Below are 20,590 nucleotides of genomic sequence, written 5' to 3'. Positions count from 1 at the left end.
AAATGTAACCTCAAGATAGCTGATGTACTTATAGAGAATTCTTAGTAAACCTATACCTACATTACGAGTTAACAAGTGTTAACTCTTCCTCTGTTCAACGTATTAACAGTCTGAATATTGTAAAGAAAATGAACATTAAAAACCCTCATCCTGCATCTCAGTCTGTAGAGGTGGTAATTGTGGTTTGATGAGAAAGAAAGCAAGTGAGGCTGCGATGAGGCGAACAAGGCACCTGCTACATTTCCTGTAAGGTAGTGCTGTGCACGTCTGATCACACACCACAGTCTCTGCATTCTATAATTGACTGCTGTAAGGAAGAGCTCGGGCGACGCGTCTATTGCTTTTTGTCATTTCAGCTGCCTATTTCAAATCACATTCTGAAAATCTGTTTTGACACGCCATTTCCTTATTCTTGGTAACAGATGTGTTTGTGCATCAGTGTATATTACTGGTAAATAAGCATTCTGCAAACTATAAGGCACCGTCTTAAAACGTACCGCTAGCTCCCATGACATGTCTATTGTAGTAAATGCTCGTATTCCCCATAAAATAACAATTTTGGGTCATGTTTTACAAAATTCTGCATTGTGCCGTTCCTCTATTATTCTTCCTAGGAATATACGAATATATTGACAACTGGGTGTTACCATTCAACCTGTGAAAGGTGTGTTTCTCTACAGTGAGACGTGGAAGACTCAACTGACAACACCCAGTTGGCAGTTTATTTATACATTTACATTTCAAATGTTTTATTGCTTTTATAAAAAGTACATGTAAAATGACGTGGAATTAACCATAGTTGTAGAGCATGACAGCATGCATGGTTAGATTGATGCATCATCTACAGGGGTGGACACCCCCATTCGTGCAAATTGCACAGATGCCCATATACGGTTTTGCACATGGACCATCTTCTGTCAGTGTCCTCCCCCGATTGTCTCTTACAACTCATGGAGTGGTAGAAATTGGTTTTGAAATGGGAAAATAAAGCAATATATTATACAACAGGGAAAAACAAAAACCAATGTAAAATCGGATTCCTTGAAGGACTCCAAGTACACAGGATTGGACATATGTGAAGAGATATAGTACAAAATAAAGCAGAAGCGGGGGGGGGGGATTAAGAAAGGAGTACCGTCACACATAACGATATCGTTAACGATATCGTTGCTTTTTGTGACGTAGCAACTATATCGTTAAGGAAATCGTTATGTGTGACAGCGACCAACGATCAGGCCCCTGCTGGGAGATCGGTGGTCGCTGAGGAAAGTTCAGAACTTTATTTCGTCGCTGGATCTCCCGCTGACATCGCTGGATCGGCGTGTGTGACACCGATCCAGCGATGTCTTCACTGGTAACCAGGGTAAACATCGGGTTACTAAGCGCAGGGCCGCGCTTAGTAACCCGATGTTTACCCTGGTTACCAGTGTAAACATTAAAAAAACAAACAGTACATACTTACCTTCAGCTGTCTGTCCCCGGCGCTGTGCTTCTCTGCACTCCTCCTGCATCCTGTGTCAGCGCCAGCCAGCCGGAAAGCAGAGCAGTGACGTCACCACTCTGCTTTCCGGCTGACCGGCGCTGACAGTGCAGAGGAAAGCAGAGCGCCGGAGGACAGACAGCTGAAGGTAAGTATGTAGTGTTTGTTTTTTTAACGTTTACGCTGGTAACCAGGGTAAACATCATCATAATGCAGCTTAAATGCAAAATATAAATACCGTAGATATTGAGTTGTATCACGCCAACTTGGAAGATGGGCGAACAGGATTAGCATACTCTACCCATGCTGCCCAGATTTAGAAAATTTATCTTATTCATCTAGTAAAATGCTTAACAATTTTCCATTAATCAGACATCCATCCATTATGGACAACTTGTAGTGGAACAGATATTTTCTTCCATAAATGTGCAGTTTTGCAGTCAGAAATAGAAAGGTAAGAAGTTGAAATTGCATACAAGTGAGTTCTGGTACATTGTGATGTAGGAGGGCAAGCCAGGGATCACGGCGTCATAGAGCATTAATGAGAGTTTGAATTATATCATAAATTCTGGCCAAGAATCTGGTTATTTACATATGAAGCATATCACTGGTTCCAAGCAACATCTGAGACAAGGAAAGCGGTAGCCAAGTACACAGTGCATGATTCTGTTAGGTACCAAGTATCACCTCTTTAAGACTGTGTAGGTTGACGCCAGTAAGGTAACATTGATCAAACATTTAAATATTGTCAGCCATGTTTTTGCCCACTACAAAGGATTCCTGTTCCTCATCAGATCCTGCTCCCATGGACACATATTTATGTGTTAAATGTGGATCCTTAGTTTATTCAGAAGTGAAATAAGACCTGAGGTATGAGGGTTGGAAATGCATATTTGTTCAAAGAAAGTAAATTTCTGAAGGTCAGCCCCCCTTCACACACAAATGGAAACACAATGCTTCTGTGGAAAAAAAGCAGAAGATTTCGGAGTTAGGAATAGGGATATCATGAGATGTGTGCAAAGTTGGGATTGTGGTTATTCACAATTCTTTGATAGATTAAGATATAATTTAAAGAAGTCATTCCGGTGCCACCACTGGAAAAAAAAGAAAAGAAAGTCGTTATTTTTCCAGATGTTGGTGAGGAATATGTAGGATAATATTTAATTTAGCCTCAGACCAACAGATAATGGTACATCCAGGGGATACTGTATATACAGTGTGTATATATATATATATATATATATATATATATATATATATATATATATATATATATATATGATTTTTAGAAATACCCCAAGTATAGTCATGTTGCTTGAGTGAAGGAGAGTTGGAGAGTTAGCTGGGCTATTGCTGCCACTTGGTATTTCTGTAAAGTCCAAGTCCACCCAATAAGTTTGGTGTTTATAAGGTATACCTGGATATTCTCTGTCGAGAGTGTCTCCAAATTTAAAAAAAAGAACTTTCACATGGCGATTGTGAAGGGATATATATCAGGACAGACACTGGAAGAATCCTAAGTAAGTGTTGACATTTCAGAAACCATGTGTTATGAATGTGACATATTAACACACGGGTAAGGAATAAAGAAAACCTATTACAGAGAGAAGCCGCACCCACACCCCACTAGTCCCTGTACAGGCTATACAATCCATAGCCGCACAACTACAAACACCACCTCGAGCCTAACTCCTTAAAAAAGGCCATAGAGGGGTTTCTCATACCAACTGAGCAACCAGAAGGGGAGGACACTACACACTGCTAATAAGGGGAGAGGAAATTGTGCAGGTGGAAACTAAGACCCAGTGTGAGAAAACTTAAAGCACATTCATAAAGGGAAGAGAGGGGAAATTAAGGAGAACCAAAAATAAATGAAACAAGAATAACCTCCCGGAACGCTAACTGTGGAAAAGGTGCTGGAAAGGTAGATAAACAGACACTCAGCAGGAATACATTACCTAGCAGGGAAAATCCTGCAACTGAAGAGCTGGAACTCCTTAGCACAAATCCACCTGTAGAGGAGTAAGCCAAGATGGGAGAATGAAAGCAATAGGAACAATCAGCACTTGGACTGGGAAGAAAAGGACAATAGCCCAGCAAACAGAAGAATCAACTACAAAGCAACAGGTCACTGGATCGTTAAACCGAGCCATGACGCCATGACATTTTCATTGTAGTAATACAACCAAACCAGAATATTAAGAACCTCCAGGTGTACATTAAGGGAGCTGACAGTCGGGTGGTAATCATCAGGGAACAAGTTACTGTAAGACAGTGTTCATTTATTCCTAAATCAGATGGGAGGTGGCCCATTTACAAGGATAATTATATTTCAAGAGGGATAATTCGTTTTGGTGAAGGGAGGTGATGAGAGCTACATTTTTAGCTGGGCTTATTGTAAGGCTCAAGATGGGGGGAAAAATGTGACATCGGCTGATGAAGAAGGTAAGTGTTATATATGTAGTTTGAGAAGAGATTTAGTTTATGATGTACTTTGGCTACCTCAATTCTCTTTATATTTGGATCTGCTCTAAGGAGTGTGGTGAGCAGCTCAATGACAAGGACAAATAGAATGGGTGAGAGGTGACATACTTGCATTGTGCCTCTGTTTATTTGCAGGGATTGGGACGAGAGCCCCATGTGGCAGAGGGGATGTGTCTAAGTCCGAATGCCATTGTAAAAAAGGGAGATACAAAACCCCATTTTTGTAGTGTTAAATGCATATGATCCAAAGCTACAAAATAGAAAGCTTTGCTGATATCCAGATCTAAGAAGATGCTTTGTAAGCTTTTTATTCGGATATAATGTTTATTTATACATTTCTAGTGAAAATAGGAGGAACATCTCATTTCACAGTTCTGAAAATAGACTGTGGAATAGAAGTATTTACTAGAACAAACATGTCAAATCCTGAAGTGAACACACCTCATGTTTTGTAGAATTTTAAAAGGAATATTTTGACTCAATTAATGTAGAGAATTTACCGAAATACCACTTTTAAAGACCATATTCCCCCCTCATAATTTATATAATATTATTTATATACCTTAAAGAGAAATTACCCCTGAAGACCAGGGGCACTAGGCAAAATGTTAATAGCAATGCCCTGTGGTGGTCTTGTGCTGTCTGTAATCACCATATAACATGTAATCTATATAGTCCATCTCTGCCAGTGCCACAGCTTTCTACAGAGTGTATACCTGGGCTTACAAGTTAAATATTATTGGCCATGGCACCCTATATGATGATACTTGCTTTATAAGGACCTATACACAGTGACAAATGTTTATTTGTAAAGTATGATAGTCATTTATCATAGGTACAGTGTTGCTGATACTGTCAAGTCTGTGTTCTCAGTATGTAGAAAAACTTTGTAGGCCTTACAAGCCACAACCAACTTGGGTGAGAAAGCCAGATATCTTATTGCCAACATTAAGATGGATAATCCTGAATGTATATATTTTATTTTAGAAAAAGTAAGGGTAAGAAAATAAACCCTTCAGTTTATCTGAGGAACATTTTCCGTAGAGCAGTTCTGAACTTGGAGGAACCTATGTTAGGCAAGATTGCAGAGCTTCATCTCCAGACAGCTGTTTACAGACAGTGGAGCGCTGACAGGTTTAGAGATCGCTTCGCTTCAGCATATAACAGACAGGATATAATAGCTCTCCTATATATAACCATTTCCTGTCAGACTCTGCACAAATAACAGGTCAGTGCAAATAACTGTGGCGGTTGCTACTAAGGAAGAGCTCTTCACCTTTATCACATGTTAACCATAAAAATGTCAGCCCCCACTATTTCCAGCTTGGCCCCGTGACTTCTATTATCATGTCGCATTGTATTTTTTCTGTCATGCGGGCAGTTTTCAGTTGCAAGTAATATCTTTTTTTTTTCTTTTAATATGTTTTGTGCACTGTATTCAGCTGAATTTAAGTACTTCCAAACTGTCTTTCATTGGTTATCTACATATTCATTAAATTCATTTAGACATCATGTTTCCAAGTAACTGTCTTCATTTTATTTTATATTCATTTTATCTGCTTATTGTGTAATTTAGTTATCTATAAAAGAATACAAAAAATCAAGAACAGTGGACGAAGACCGTAAGGGAATGTTGCTGTGCCTCTCAGTACACCAAACTCTATATTCATTACATATATATGAGATGAAAGTTGGCCAAAAATGCCGATTTCAGCAGGACAGTCCTATCATGAGACCCTACGACTCACTCCTGACAGATGTTATGGGGAGAGAAGGGTCAGACAGTTATAATATCAATGTCCGATCCCTATTTTTTCAATGGTGATAAGCCAATGCCATGGGAATCAGACAGCAGCTTTCTCCTCTCTCTCTGTTCAAAAAATGACTGCTCGGACAAGCCAAGCGTTCATGTGAATGGGAGAGTTGCTAGAGATGGCTGTCTGCTGATGACAGATCTCATGTGTAAAGGCCAGCTTTACACCAAGTGGCAATTCTACATGTAGACCTTCCAAGAAGGATGCTGGAGACTTATGGAAAATATTACACAGCACCACTTCGTATGCTCTTTACCCTTAAATGGGTGGTCTGAAGTCCAAAGTAGTTTTCCTCCTAAATCCCTATCCTATTTAATATGCAAATAGCCTCTTCAGAGAAAAAGAGGACTTGAACTCTATAGCGCCACCTGTTGGAAGTAGCGATCCTACAAGTCACAATCAACCCTTTAACGAGTCGTGCAATATGACTTAGGATAAAAGCCAAATCAGTATCTCAATTCGCAGACACGGTGTTTCGGGCTGTTGGCCCTCGTCAGTGCGAAGCATGAGAACTAATTTGGCTAGGTGAGAGGCTCTGGACTGAGGTCTAAGGGGTAAGGTTTCTTGTGGAGAGTGACATATCAGCTCTGGCTTCTATTTAGTTACATAATCTAAACTATTTCCTTATATACTGGAATTAAAAATTCCCTATCCTTCCCTAACTAACTATCTAAAATACGGTATTTTCTATTGTTCCTTTATTATTCAGGACTATATTTTTTCTTACTTTGAGCCAAAAAAACTAACAGCAGGTAGTTACTAACTAGTTAGCAACTACCTTCATGTTCTACCTGGCGCCAGCTCAGAGGGGTCACTGACCGCTCCTGTCAGCAATTCAGCTGCTCCACAGCAACAGAGCAGCTATTCTTCCGAGCTGCTCCATTGATAGTATGTGACTGCTGACGTCATGCTGTTTGACATCTGGCTTCCCGCAGTTATGTATCAGGGAGGACACTGTCAATCAGCATGACATCAGCAGTCATGCCCCTTTGACAGAACAGAGCAGATGAGCAGCCGCTGCTCTGTTGAGACGTCAGCGGAAGCTACAGAATCACCAGCGGGAGTCAGTAATTGCACTGTGCTAGCAGAGAACGGCACTAGGCAGGACAGGCAGGTAGTGGCCAACTTGGTTCTAACCAGTAAAAAAAAAAATAATATAGTTCTGGATGACCCCTTTAGGGAATTTCATAAATGTAAATGAGTGAAATGACCAGTTGCACATAAAAAAACAAACAAACCTTTTTGTAAAATAATGTTAACTATAATAAATGCATTTAACATGTATAATATACAACACTGCAGTGTAAATAGGCTCATCCTGTTACAGCATTGCGGAATAGAGAGATCGTCTTTAGAACCTGTGCTCATGTGTCGCTTATCTACATTATTATTTGGAGGAAAAACATAAAAGATGTAAGACATGAAAACATTCGCACTTGTCCTTATTCCAACATTGTGTGGGAGGAAATACAGAAAGCTATTTCCCTTGTCCCAGCGGTTCTTAATCTGTCAACGAGCAACACATATATGGTATATGTGGAGGAAGGTGTAAGCCTCACAGGAAGTCATGAAGTTGCCCATGGCTAGAGGCACGTTGATAATTTGTTACACTAACAAGTTCAGAATCGTGACATGGGTCACCCAACGACCACAGACTTTATAATTTTGCAACAAGCTTTTACCTCCCTTGTAGTGTCAAAAGATAATAACATGCTACCATATGACTCATTTAAACCTTTTCTTTACTTGCGTTTTGTCACCGCTGACTTGTCCAACACTATAAATAAGATTTGAAAGAGCAATCAGAGTCATCAGCGGGGGGCTCCCACAATAGATGCAATCATACAGTTAAATTATATACCACATACAACCTAAATGTTGTGATTGTTTGGATAACTGTGGTCACCATTACGGCAAGATTTCTATATATAATGTGTGGGTGTGACACCATGTGGGTGAAATTCACCTGCATCTCTGATAAAGCCGTGTTCTGCTGATTCTGCGCTATGATTCAGAGATTTATTTTTGTGTGAAACACACTAAAGCATCAGCTTCTTTGCTCTTTTTCCTGAAATAACAGGTTTTTTTTTAACACAGCCTCGTATTGCAAATTTCTAAAAGACTTCTGTTCTTTCCATGTATTCATTGTTATTATTCCCGCTGATGTGCCTTAGTATAATTGTCAGTGTTGTTCTTTGTGCCGTGTTAATCTAAAAATATACTTCTTCCTTCTCCACGGAGGAAAAAGTGGATCAGTTGCTTATTGCAATCAACCAGATTGTAGCATTTATTCCCCAAGAAAACTTTAAAATATTGAAAGCTGGGATCTGATTGGTTCCCCATTTATTAGTGTTCATACATCTCCACCACATATAGGAGCCAGCTGGCACTAGTCTCCTAATTACACCATATTATGAGTATTCATCTCAGGTCGACATTGGGACAACCAGTGTAGAGGTAAGAGGGCCAATTCCACCTCCAAAGCACCATGAAGATTTTGTCACACACGTGTAATGGGGTGCAATATGATGAGTTGTTCAACTGCATAGCGGCCCTCTTCTGCCTGTGAATTCCCAAAAATGGTCATACAGTGGTCCTACTCCCTACCAGCCATGTTGTGGTGATATCATGTCGATCAGTCTCGTGACTGGTGCAACCAATTATTCTCCTTAATAGTCACATGTCAGCATGACTGCTAAAGCTTCGTAATAGATGGATGTGACATCATCATTGCAGGATCAGTGGGAACCACTGTCATGGCAATGGTTTGAAAAATTGGATGTTCATAAAAATAATAATTTTATTTATATAGCGCCAACATATTCCGCAGCGCTTTACAAATTATAGAGGGGACTTGTACAGACAATAGACATTACAGCATAACAGAAATCACAGTTCAAAACAGATACCAGGAGGAATGAGGGCCCTGCTCGCAAGCTTACAAACTATGAGGAAAAGGGGAGACACGAGAGGTGGATAGTAGCAATTGCTTTAGTCATTCGGACCAGCCATAGTGTAAGGCTCGGGTGTTCATTTAAAGCTGCATGAACCAGTTAACTGTCTAAGTATGTTGCAGTACAGACACAGAGGGCTAATAACTGCATAAAGTGTATGAGAACATGATACAAGGAACCCTATTATGGTTTAAGTTGTTTTTTTTTTAATGGGCCACACAGGGATAGTTAGGTTAATACGTTGAGGCGGTAGGCCGATCTGAACAAATGAGGTTTTAGGGCACGCTTAAAACTGTGGGGATTGGGGATTAATCATGTTAACCTGGGTAGTGCATTCCAAAGAATCGGCGCAGCACGTGTAAGGTCTTGGAGACGGGAGTGGGAGGTTCTGATTATTGAGGATGCTAACCAGAGGTCATTAGCAGAGCGGAGGGCACGGGAAGGGTGGTAGACTGAGACCAGAGAGGAGATGTAGGGTGGTGCTGAGCCATGGAGTGCTTTGTGGATGAGGGTACTAGTTTTGTACTGGATTCTGGAGTGGATGGGTAGCCAGTGTAATGACTGGCAAAAAGTAGAGGCATCGGTGTAACGGTTGGTGAGGAATATGATCCTGGCAGCAGCATTCAGGACAGATTGGAGCGGGGAGAGTTTGGTAAGAAGGAGGCCAATTAGTAGAGAGTTACAATAGTCCAGATGAGAATGAATAAGTGAAACAGTAAGAGTTTTTGCAGAGTCGAAAGTAAGAAAAGGGTGAATTCTAGAAATGTTTTTGAGATGCAGATAAGAAGAGCGAGCCAGTGATCGGATGTGGGGAGTGAATGAAAGCTCGGAATCAAGTATGACCCCAAGGCAGCGGACATGTTGCTTTGGAGTAATGGTGGAACCGCACACGGAGATGGCAATGTCAGGCAAAGGTAGGTTAGTAGAGGGAGAAAACACGAGAAGTTCAGTTTTTGACAGGTTCAGCTTCAGATAGAGGGAGGACTTGATGTTAGAGACAGCGGTAAGACAATTACTGGTGTTTTCTAAAAAGGTCGGCATGATATCAGGAGAAGAAGTGTGTAATTTGGTGTTGTCAGCATAGAGATGGTACTGGAAACCAAATCTACTGATTGTCCAATAGGGGTGGTATACAAAGAGATGAGGAGGGGGCCTAGGACTGATCCTTGAGAAACCCCTACAGTAAATGGAAGGTGAGAGGAGGAGGAACCAGCAAAAGATAGAGTGAAGGATCAGTCAGAAAGATAGGAGGAGAACCAGGACAGAACGGTGTCCTTGAGGCCGATGGAGCAGAGCATAGTGAGGAGGAGCTGATGATCCACAGTGTCGAATGCTGTGGAGAGATCCAAGAGAAGTAGCATGGAGTAGTGACCATTAGATTTAGCTGTTATTAGATCATTAGAGACTTTGGTGAGGGCAGTTTCAGTAGAGTGTAAAGAGCGGAAACCAGATTGAAGAGGGTCGAGAAGAGAGTTATCTGAGAGATAGCGGGTAAGACGGGAGTGGACCAGACGTTCGAGGAGTTTAGAGATGAAGGGAAGATTAGAGACAGGTCTATAATTAGCGGCACAGTTTTCATCGAGGGATGGTTTTTTAAGTAATGGATGTATGATGGCATGCTTAAATGAGGAGGGAAAAATACCGGAAGTGAGAGAAAGGTTGAATATTTTTGTTAGGTGAGAGGTGACAGCCAGGGAAAGGGACTGGAGGAGATGTGACGGAATGGGGTCACTGGTGCAAGTGGTTGCGTGAGAAGATCCAAGGAGCCTGATTACTACTTCTTCTGTAACTGGTTCAAAGTCAGAGAGTGAACCAGATGCAGTGGGGGAGGGAGGACAGTGCATGGTATGAAGGGATTGGGAGATAATTTCCTGACGAATGTGGTCAATTTTTTAATTGAAGTAATTGGCCAGATCGTCAGTGCAGAGATCTGTGGTTGGGGCCTGCACTCTTGGGTTGAGTAGGGACTGGAAAGTGTCAAAGAGACGTTTAGGGTTATTGGACAGTGAGGTGATGAGGGTGTTGAAATAGGTTTGTTTGGAGAGGTGAAGGGCAGAGATGTATGTTTTTAGCATGAACTTATAATGGATGAAATCTTCAGGTAGATTAGATTTTCTCCACAGACGTTCGGCGCACCTGGAGCACTGCTGCAGGAAACGTGTTTGCAGCGTGTGCCACGGTTGTTGCCATCTGTGCTGAGTTGTTCTATGTATAGGAGGAGCAGCTTCATCCAGAGCACTTTGCAGGGTTTCATTGTAATGCTTCAGAGCAGAATCAGGACATGAGATGGAGGAGATTGGGGCCAATGAGGACTGCAAGTTCTTCATAAGTTTCTGGTTGTTAATGGCCTGTATGTTTCTATAAGTGTGGAAAGTGGGGGTGACCTGAGCGGAATGGCAGTTCTTGATAGAGAATGAAAGAAGGTTGTGATCAGAGAGCGGGAGAGGGGAGTTTGTGAAATCATCCACTGAGCAAAGCCGGGAGAAGACCAAGTCGAGGGAGTTTCCATCTTCATGCGTTGGAGAGTTAGTATGCTGCGAGAGGCCGAAAGAGGAGGTTAGAGATAAAAGGTGAGAAGCAGATGGGGAGAGGGGAGAAGCAATGGGGATGCTGAAATCACCCATGATGAGGGTGGGGGTGTCACAGGAGAGAAAGTGTGGAAGCCAGGTGGCAATGTAATCCAGGAACTGATCAGAGGGGCTGGGAGGACGATACACCACCACCACTCGCATGGAAACGGGGATGTAGAGTCTGGGAGCATGGACCTCAAAGGAAAGGAATACAAGTGAGGGTACTTTGGGGATAACTTGGAAGGTACATTTGGATGATAGGAGCAGACCAACGCCTCCAGCTGCTCTGTTGTCCGATCTTGGGGTATGAGAAAAGTGTAGTCCACCATATGAAAGAGCAGCAGCAGCAGTGGTGTCTGACTGCTGGAGCCAGGAGGTTAAGAGAATAGGATGAGAGGATGTTGGTGATTTATTCTTTTTTTTACTTTATTTATATAATTTCCTTCTTCTACCACAATTATAGCCACTATAAAGAAACCATACAGACATAACTGATATAAAAATATTTGCCTAGAGAGGGGCCAGTGTGGGTGGTAAATGGTGCCCCCCCAAAAAAAAGTCCTATTACCCCCTCACACTCTTTATTAGTCATAACAAAGTATATACTTTTTGCCTAGATTGATTAGTATCCTTAAAGGGAATCTGTCACGTGAATAAACGCTATTAACCTCAGCTATGGGGTTAATCTGCTGGTTGATAGCATTCTGAACCTGCCTGGCACCAGCACTTGGAGCCTCACTGATGGGAGGAAATCAACTTTATCCCTCCTGGTAGCATTCCAGTTTAAGACATTGGTGTGGCTCTGGCATGGACTCAGTCACTGCTCTGTGTAGAGAATAGTGGCGGTAACCACACTCCCCAACACTGGCTGACCGATCACTCAACATTAGGGCCGGCTGTCAGTTTCACCTCCGCCACTCTCAATACACCGAGCGGTGACTGAACCTGCGGCGGCGCCAACCCTATGACTGAAACCAGAATGCTACTGGGTGAACTAAAGTTCATTTCCTCATGGCAGTGGGGGTCTAAGTGCCGGGCAAGTTCAGGACAATATTAACCTGCAGATTAACCCTATATCTGCAGGTTAATAGCTTTTTTTCACATGACAGTTTCCCTTTAAATCATATTTGCAAGCCCCTGTACCACATGTGTTCAACTCTAACTACTAATGATGCCTCTTTTGGCTTTTATTGAACAAACCACACCCCTGTGCTTCCAGACTGTTGGCAAGTATAGATCTGGAGACTTTAATCACTAACATGATTACTTAATTAGCGGCTGCAAAGTATAGAACTAGTCGATTCTGTCATATATGAAATTGCAATACGAAAAAAAGGTGGTAGTAGGCATGAGTCTCAATTTTGCATCCTCAAGGATCTTTGTTTTCAATCATGCAGTACATAAATTGATAGGTAAATTAATTTTGTCTGAAAGTGGCCATAATATGTGTGAATATGGAAAATAGGGGTTTTCCCTCTTCAGAAAACCTGTGTCCCCAGGTTCCCTGCCTAGGTCTAGCACTGCCCCAGCGTCTATTTTTGACAGCAGTGCTAATGTGATGTTGACAGCTCTGCAGCCAGTCACTGAGCTCAGTACACCTGTGCTGCTACTTTATAATAGCTGTTTATCTCACCACAAATCTGGATTCACAGTTACATTGCTTAGTATTGTCAAGTAAAATACTTCCTACTGCTTCTGCTGCTCCTAAACATGTAGTAAATAAAGACAAAATAGCAAAATTCTCCCAAGTATATTATATATAAGATGCATCATAGCATCTAGTCTCTACCCACTACTCTGGTTCAACTGTAAATGAGAAATGGAAAAAACTGGTGAAAAATACAGCATAGAAGTAATAAAATGACTAGAAATCCTTATTGATCAGTGATCTAATGATACAGTGGTAGCATAAGGAGATATCTTTGTAAAAGATAAATTATCATTTTATAATAAAGAAACCACTAAGTGCATTAGACATGTTGATTTGTGTTTGGTTGCAGAAATGCAACAAGGAACTCAATTAATTTTAACCATCCTGGTATATTTCCAGAAATATTCATAAAATCTCAGAATTTAAGACCAATATGGTCCCCATAAACAGTATACTTATTGTTAAAAGTATCAATAAAATGTTCACATTATGTTTTCAAGCCCAAATAGCATAAAAACAAATCTAAATACGGTACCTAGAAATAATTAAACACCAAAAATACTAATGATAATAATAACAATAATAAAAAAAAGATATTTATGAAAAACATTGGCGGATGGTCTGATCTGACAGTCTAAGGATGAAATACTTAAAGAGGTTGTCTAAAATAAAATGACAAGTCTGCAGTCGCACTATATGACTGCAGACTTGTGAATCCTCAAATTGCGCACTGTGAGGATTCTCCATTGTCAGCACTGGTAACCGCGGTCACGTGATCGCAAGTATGCAATATGCATCCTTCCCGCCAGAACCTGACTAGACTGTTTCCAGCCTTGCGCAATGCCCTTGTTTAGATCATGTCAGACACACTCTAGTCAGATTCTGGCCGGGGGTATGCATATTGCATACTTGTGGCTACGTGATCGGCAGTTCCCAGTGCGGACCACAGAGAATAGTGTGACTGCAAACTTGTCATTTTAGACCCCTTTAAGCATCAGAAATTAGATTAAAAAAGGAAAGAAAAAACATTTGTGAAAAATTGTGATGGATTGTGTGATATGGAATGTTAATAAAAGAGATTTTGTAGTTATGTAATTGTGTATGAACATGTTTGTATTACAGTTGGAACATCTTATTCTTACTCTTTTTATAGATTTGTTTTATTTCTGTTTTATTTCTTTTCTAGGGATTTGACGTGCACACAGACTATATGCCTCTCCTAAGCTCCCTGGCCGTGTATGGATGGCAACTGACTTGTGTCCTTTCAACACCTATTGTTAAAACCAGTAGGTACGTATCAACATGTGCACCTTGAAATATGTATTTCATACACACATCTTTTTAAAGTCTTACGTTAGGCAGCAAGAAGAAAAGCTCCATTAAGCAGTGTGTATCCTCTCTTTTTTGGTGTTCTCGTAGACCATTGATGAAATAACAGTTTGCTGTCACAATTCCTCCACTCAGTGTGTCATGGCCACAGTGAGTGACAGCTCAGTCATCCAATTGGGTGCATTGGCGTTCTGAGCTGTCAGTGTGTTCATAGACAGCTCAGTTGTCCAATCCAGTGCAGGTGTGTTCTGAGCTGTCTGTACATTGATTGACAGCTCAACCGTCTAATCCGAGACTGAGAGGTGCTGAGCTTCTTGCAGGTGCTCCCTTTTTCTACATGATTACCTTGCTGTTTAGATGAGCTCTCAGACCCAGTTCTATACCAATCGTAGCATTCGCTCAGTGGTGCTGTTTGCCTGGTAATTCTGTGATCTGTTTATTGATCTATTGCTGCCTGACTTTGGACGTCGTTCTGACAATTTGTTTCCTCAACCCCTTTGCTCTGATCCGCTATTATCCTTGTATTCTGACCTCGGACTGTGACCTAACTTTACCTTTGTCTTTCCCTTTTGTTTACTACGTACTCTCTTGGTATCTGATCCCGGAACGTTTGACTACCCTGCCTCACCGTCTTTCCATAAGCGGTGACTACACTTGCAATGAGTTACAGTCCGAGACATAACACTACCATTTTATTAAGAATTAATGTGACCTCATTTGAAATATGCAGTTCACTTCTAAGCATCGGTTCATAGAAAGCCCAAGAATGAGCATTTGTCAAGGGCATGGAGTATTTTAGTTATAAGGAAAAATGTAAAGGATTAAAGGGGTTGTCCACTTTATCTTTGTTTAACAGATATGTTTGCGACTTCATTTTGTGACAATAGAAGTCAACCTGTGATATGTAAAGAGGACCTGTCACCAAGCTACAAGTGTCCATTCTTTGCTCAAATTTTATTCCCGCTGCTGTGCAGAATATTACATTTTTTATTTCAAATATCATTTGGTTTCAGACATATAGAACTTTCAATTCAATGCTATTTTCTCTGGTTTTTACCAAGGAAGTATTGCACACAGGATTATCTGAGTGGGAGGAGGGGATGAATTTAGGCTGCTGTGCATTATTATCTTCTGAGCAATGCCCTCTTGGTAAAGACCATAAAAAGTAGCACTAAAAAAAAAGTGACAAAATTATATGACGGATTTAAGAAAAATGGAATACTCCTGGGCACAGTGGGAATAAAATCTGAACAAAAGCTGGCCACTTTTTCCCTGGTGACGGCTCCTCTCTAAATATTAGTAAGTGCCATATAATGATGTCCCCAATGCCCGACGCTTCTTGACTAATATCCTGCTCTGCATCATGTGTTTACAAACTGGGATTTTATTCAAAGAGCAGGAACAGTGATTACAGCATACTGACAATATGGTGAGTGGTGGCTGTTTATAGTCACCTGCACCACCTCAATGACTGGAAGCGTACAGCTGCTGCAAAAATAAGACTTCATCTTCTCCCTGCTGCCATACTTCCAATTAGAATTTTTTCCCCCTTTTTAGTACATTGTATGTCAAAATGAATGGTGTCATTCAAAACTACATCAATTGAAACAAGAAAAAAGTTAAGCTCTTAGAAGAAGGTGAGGGGAAAAAACCCCAAAGGGCAAAACTGTAAAATTCCCTGGTTCTTAAAGGATTAAAGGGAACCTGTCACCCCGATTTTTCAGATTGCTATAAAAATACTGTTAAATAGGGCCTGCGCTGTGCGTTACAATAGTGTATGTAGTGTACCCTGATTCCCCACCTATGCTGCGAAATACATTACCAAAGTCGCTGTTTTCGCCTGTCAATCAGGCTGGTCAGGTCAGGTGGGCGTGGTGACATCGCTGTTTCTTCCCCAGCTTTCCGTTGGTGGCGTAGTGGTGTGCGCATGTCCGTGCCGAATCCACTGCGCGCAGGTGAAGAAAAAGCGCATCTCGGCTTCAGGAAAATGGCCGCCGCGATCTCTATCTGCGCATGCGCAGCATCCCGCGGCCATTTTCCTGAAGCCCCGTGCAGCAGAGCACTCCATCTGCGCACGCGTGGCCTCAGGAAGATGGCCGCCCCCACCGATGACAAGGGTAATAGCGCAGATCGCGCGCTTTTTCTTTCATTTACCGGTAGCTGCTGCATTTTCCACCCTAGGCTTATACTCGACTCATTAAGTTTTCCAAGTTTTTTTGTGGCAAAATTAGGGGTCTCGGCTTATACTCGGGTCGGCTTAGACTCGAGTATATATGGTAAATCTCCGAGCACTTACAAATACTCGGAGGACACCCGAGCGTGCTCGGGAAATCTCGAGTACCGAATATATTCGTTCATCACTATTTCCTTTCTTTTTCCTACCTTGGTTTTTCTCCATCCTCCACCCCCCCCGGTGCATTCCTCTGTTATATGTGAGTGAATATTTGTATGCCTTTTATTTTTCTGTTGCCCCTGTTCGTGTTGCCTTGTTCATCTGGTTGGTGTACTGCGGTGCACAGTAGCTCCCATCTTCCCTGAGTGGGGGAAGGGAACGGCCAGAGGCAAGGTATGTGGCCCTGGCATCTTCACCTTCAGAAGTAACCCGGGGAACAGGGAGAGCTAGGGTACCCCCTAGCGTTATGGACAGGGAAGGAGCGCCTGGTCTCGGATCACCCGCCATCCAAATCATGACATCACCATGAGAAATTTCTTACAGTGGACTGCAGTGAACTCACACAGCACCGCGCTGTATCACAAGACTTTTTCTAAATGTGCTAAGGGTGATCTCACTGACATCACCGCAGTTCAGCTGATGTGAGCTGGGAACGCAGCCTCAGTGGCCTGTGGTAACCTTGATGATGTCACCGTTAATTACTAACTCTGTGCTTGCAGTAGCTCATTTTCCCATGCTTTTCAGCCTGGATGGTCCTATCTTAGCACTGTTCAGGTTGAAAACCAAATATCGCAGATGTGGATAACGGCATTTGAGAGTATGTCAGGTGAGGTATATTGTTGGGTTTTTTTTTTCTTTTTTTTACAGGAAACCAGGGCTTCAATGGAATGGATGTAAGGTGAGTATAATTGTGTTTGTTATTTTTAAATACATTTGTAAAATGGTGTGTGTTTTTATTTCAAATAAAGGACTGGGTGTTTTTTATTGACGATATGACTATGGGTTTAGTAAAAGCTGGGCTCGATGTCACCAGAAAATACAAAGGACTTTATTCTGGATTTTTTTTTATTGACAATATGACTATGGGGTTAGCAATTGAGAGGCTCTCCATTACTAACTGCTCGGCTTGATGTCACCTAAAAATGCAAAGCGGACATCAACCCCACAAATATGAACCCCACTTGCCACCACACCACCACAGGGCAAGTAGGAAGAGCCGTGGAAAGCTGCTATTTGTAGACTAGGGTGGGGGCAAAATCCATAGCCCCTCACCAGCCTGAAAATACCAGCCCCCCCAGCAGTCTTCCTTAGCTTGGCTGGTTGTCAAAAATGGGGGGACCTCACGCCGTTTTTTACATTTTTTGTTTAAATAATTAAAAAACATTGTGGGGACCCCTATATTCTTGATAACAAGCCATGATAAAGCTGACAGCAATTATAATTGATTATGTTAACTACTATTAGGCAAGTATATTACATGTGTACTATGTGACAGGGCCCGTCACCCTCATTTGGTTGGCATGTGTTTAGTCACATGTGTGACGTTTAATTTTTTTTAACTTTTGTTGGTAGTTTACATTAATAAAATTCTTCTGAGTATCTCATTATGGTGATCCTTTTTGTGTAGCATGTTCTTTCTCTTTTGCTCTTCATATGTTCCTATGGCATGCTACAGGTGATACCGAATGTATATACAGTGGTGCCCTCTGTTCTCTTTTTGTAAGTTTGCCGTTCCTGGCGCTGACACAAGGGAATCATCAAAGCGCACAGTGCGTGCTATGTGAGAATTCACAAATCTGCCGTCACATAGAGTGATTGCAGACTTGTCATTTTAGAACTGACAACCTTTTTAATGCCCATGTCATCCCAATGTAATGGATACATTTGGACCGATCATTGAACAGGTTTACATTGTTATCTCTCTGCTATAAAGTGTCATTGATGACAAGAACAAGTATGGACACCTAAGACAGTTTTAGATTTTCACTGCCAGGATATTGTTCTTGTAGAAACTAAATTCATTTAATACATATTTTTCATGACTAAATCTGTAAGAAAAATAATCCTTGCTGAATAAAGATGACGCATTTTATTACAGTTCCAGATTTATGTGAATAATTTGCTGTTGGTAGACAGAGGTCATATTAAACTCATTTGTGAGTTGTCAGCTTGCAGGAACATCCGTAGGCAGCTTGAGCACGTGGTAAATTGAAGTCCATCGTCTATAAGTGGAAGGAATAATTGTCAGGATATTTTTCATCGTGCTGGTACTCTAAAATGTGAAAAGGGAACATTATCTTATTTTTGTAGCAGCGTGTATACTGTACACGAAAACATCTAAATTAAAGACATTATCTTGAGATAATCTTGATTAACGTGGAAGACAGCTGAAATGTCATCAGTGTAAAGGCCCCGTCACACTTAGCGATGCTACAGCGATCCCGACAACGATACGACCTGTCAGGGATCGTTGCTGCGTCGCTATGTGGTCGCTGGTGAGATGTCAAACTGTGAGATCTCCCCAACGACGCAGCAGCGATGCGGCGACCTGTAGCGACCTGTACAACGATGTCACATGGCAGCTATTTCATGACGATTAACAGACCTCAATGAGGGACGTCCTGTCATGAGGTCGTTGATAAGGTGTCAAACACAGCGATGTGTGCTACCCAGCGGGACCTCAACGACCAAAAAAAGGTCCAGGCCATTCCGACACGACCAGCGATCTCACAGCAGGGGCCTGGTCGCTGCTACGTGTCACACATAGCGAGATCGCTACTGAGGTCGCTGTTGCGTCAGAAAACTTGTGACTCAGCAGCGATCTCGCTAGCGATCTCGCTTTGTGTGACGGGGGCTTTAGGCCACGTTCACACAGTAGTATTTTGGTCACTATTTCACATCACTATTTGTAAGCCAAAACCAGGAGTGGGTGATGAATGCAGAAGTGGTGCATATGTTTCTATTATACTTTTCCTCTGATTGTTCCACTCCTGGTTTTGGCTTACACATTCTGATGTAAAATACTGACCAAATACTGAACATATGAACATGGCCTTATATTCACCTCCGGTGCCAGTACTGCAGTGGTGTCAGCACTGGCTCTCTCGAGGATCGCGTGACATTGTTATGTCATGCTACTCCTGCAGCTAGTCAGCACTGGCTTCACTCTCCTATGGACAAATCAAGACACTTCCTTTGGATAGCATTAACTCTTATAGGAGAGTAGAGTACAAATACTGATGTAACATACTGATCAAATACTGATTGTGTGAACGCGTCCTCGGGGCTTGTTATAAAACGTTAACAAAATGAGGGTTAGTAACAGAACCCTGCACTTAAAGGGGTTCTACGATAATAGAAAACAATAAAGAAATGTGTCATTCCAAATATCTTTAATCAGCAAATCAAAAGTAGTTTTTGATGTGGAGTGTATTCATATTTGCATAAGCCAATTTGAGTAAAACTAAAGATTTTGTAAGGAAAGTTATTTTCATGTTATCAGTGAAACAAATGTACTATATAATTGTCTAAGGGTCACTTCCTATAGTAGAAAAAAGGTAGGGCTGACAGCACTCACTCAGGGGGCGCTCATTCTTTGTCCAGGGAACCAGCCTGGATATACCAAATAGTGCTTGAAAAAGACCAGGGTACTGGTCGAAACGTCGCATGTTCATGGCTTAATAAAGTTCGTTTGAAATTACGACACCCGACTGGAGCGCTGTTCATCTTCTCTTGGACTAAGGGACACTTCCGTCTGTCTGTCTGTCACGGATATTCTTTGGTCGCGGCCTCTGTCTGTCATGGAAATCCAAGTCGCTGATTGGTCGCGGCAAAACAGCCACGACCAATCAGCGACCGGCACAATCCGACGGGAAAATGGCCGCTCCTTCCTCCCCGCAGTCAGTGCCCGCGCCATACTCCCCTCCAGTCAGCCCTCACACAGGGTTAATGCCAGTGTTAATGGACTGCGGTGTAACGCACTCCATTAACGCAGCTATTGACCTTGTGTGACCAACTTTTTACTATTGATGATGTGTATGCAGCATCAATAGTAAAAAGATCTAATGTTACAAATCATAATAATTAAAAAAAAAAGGTTATTTTCACCCTCCGCCATCGCGTCCTCTCCTCGGCA

General features: G+C 41.8%; 1 protein-coding gene across 1 annotated transcript in view; it reads left to right on the top strand.

Moving 5' to 3' along the window:
• Nucleotides 1–20,590, top strand: part of RFTN1 (raftlin, lipid raft linker 1) — a 485,181-nt gene that overhangs the window by 424,688 nt on the left and 39,903 nt on the right. Inside the window, exon 8 of the mRNA XM_069729954.1 lies at nt 14,140–14,243. Within this exon, the coding sequence (XP_069586055.1) occupies nt 14,140–14,243 (104 nt within the window). The remainder of the gene's footprint in view (nt 1–14,139; nt 14,244–20,590) is intronic.

Source organism: Ranitomeya imitator, chromosome 6 (genome assembly GCF_032444005.1).
Source record: "Ranitomeya imitator isolate aRanImi1 chromosome 6, aRanImi1.pri, whole genome shotgun sequence".
Classification (NCBI taxonomy): Eukaryota; Metazoa; Chordata; class Amphibia; order Anura; family Dendrobatidae; genus Ranitomeya; species Ranitomeya imitator.
Note: the sequence above shows the minus strand (reverse complement) of the source record. Positions and strands in the feature narration are given on the sequence as shown.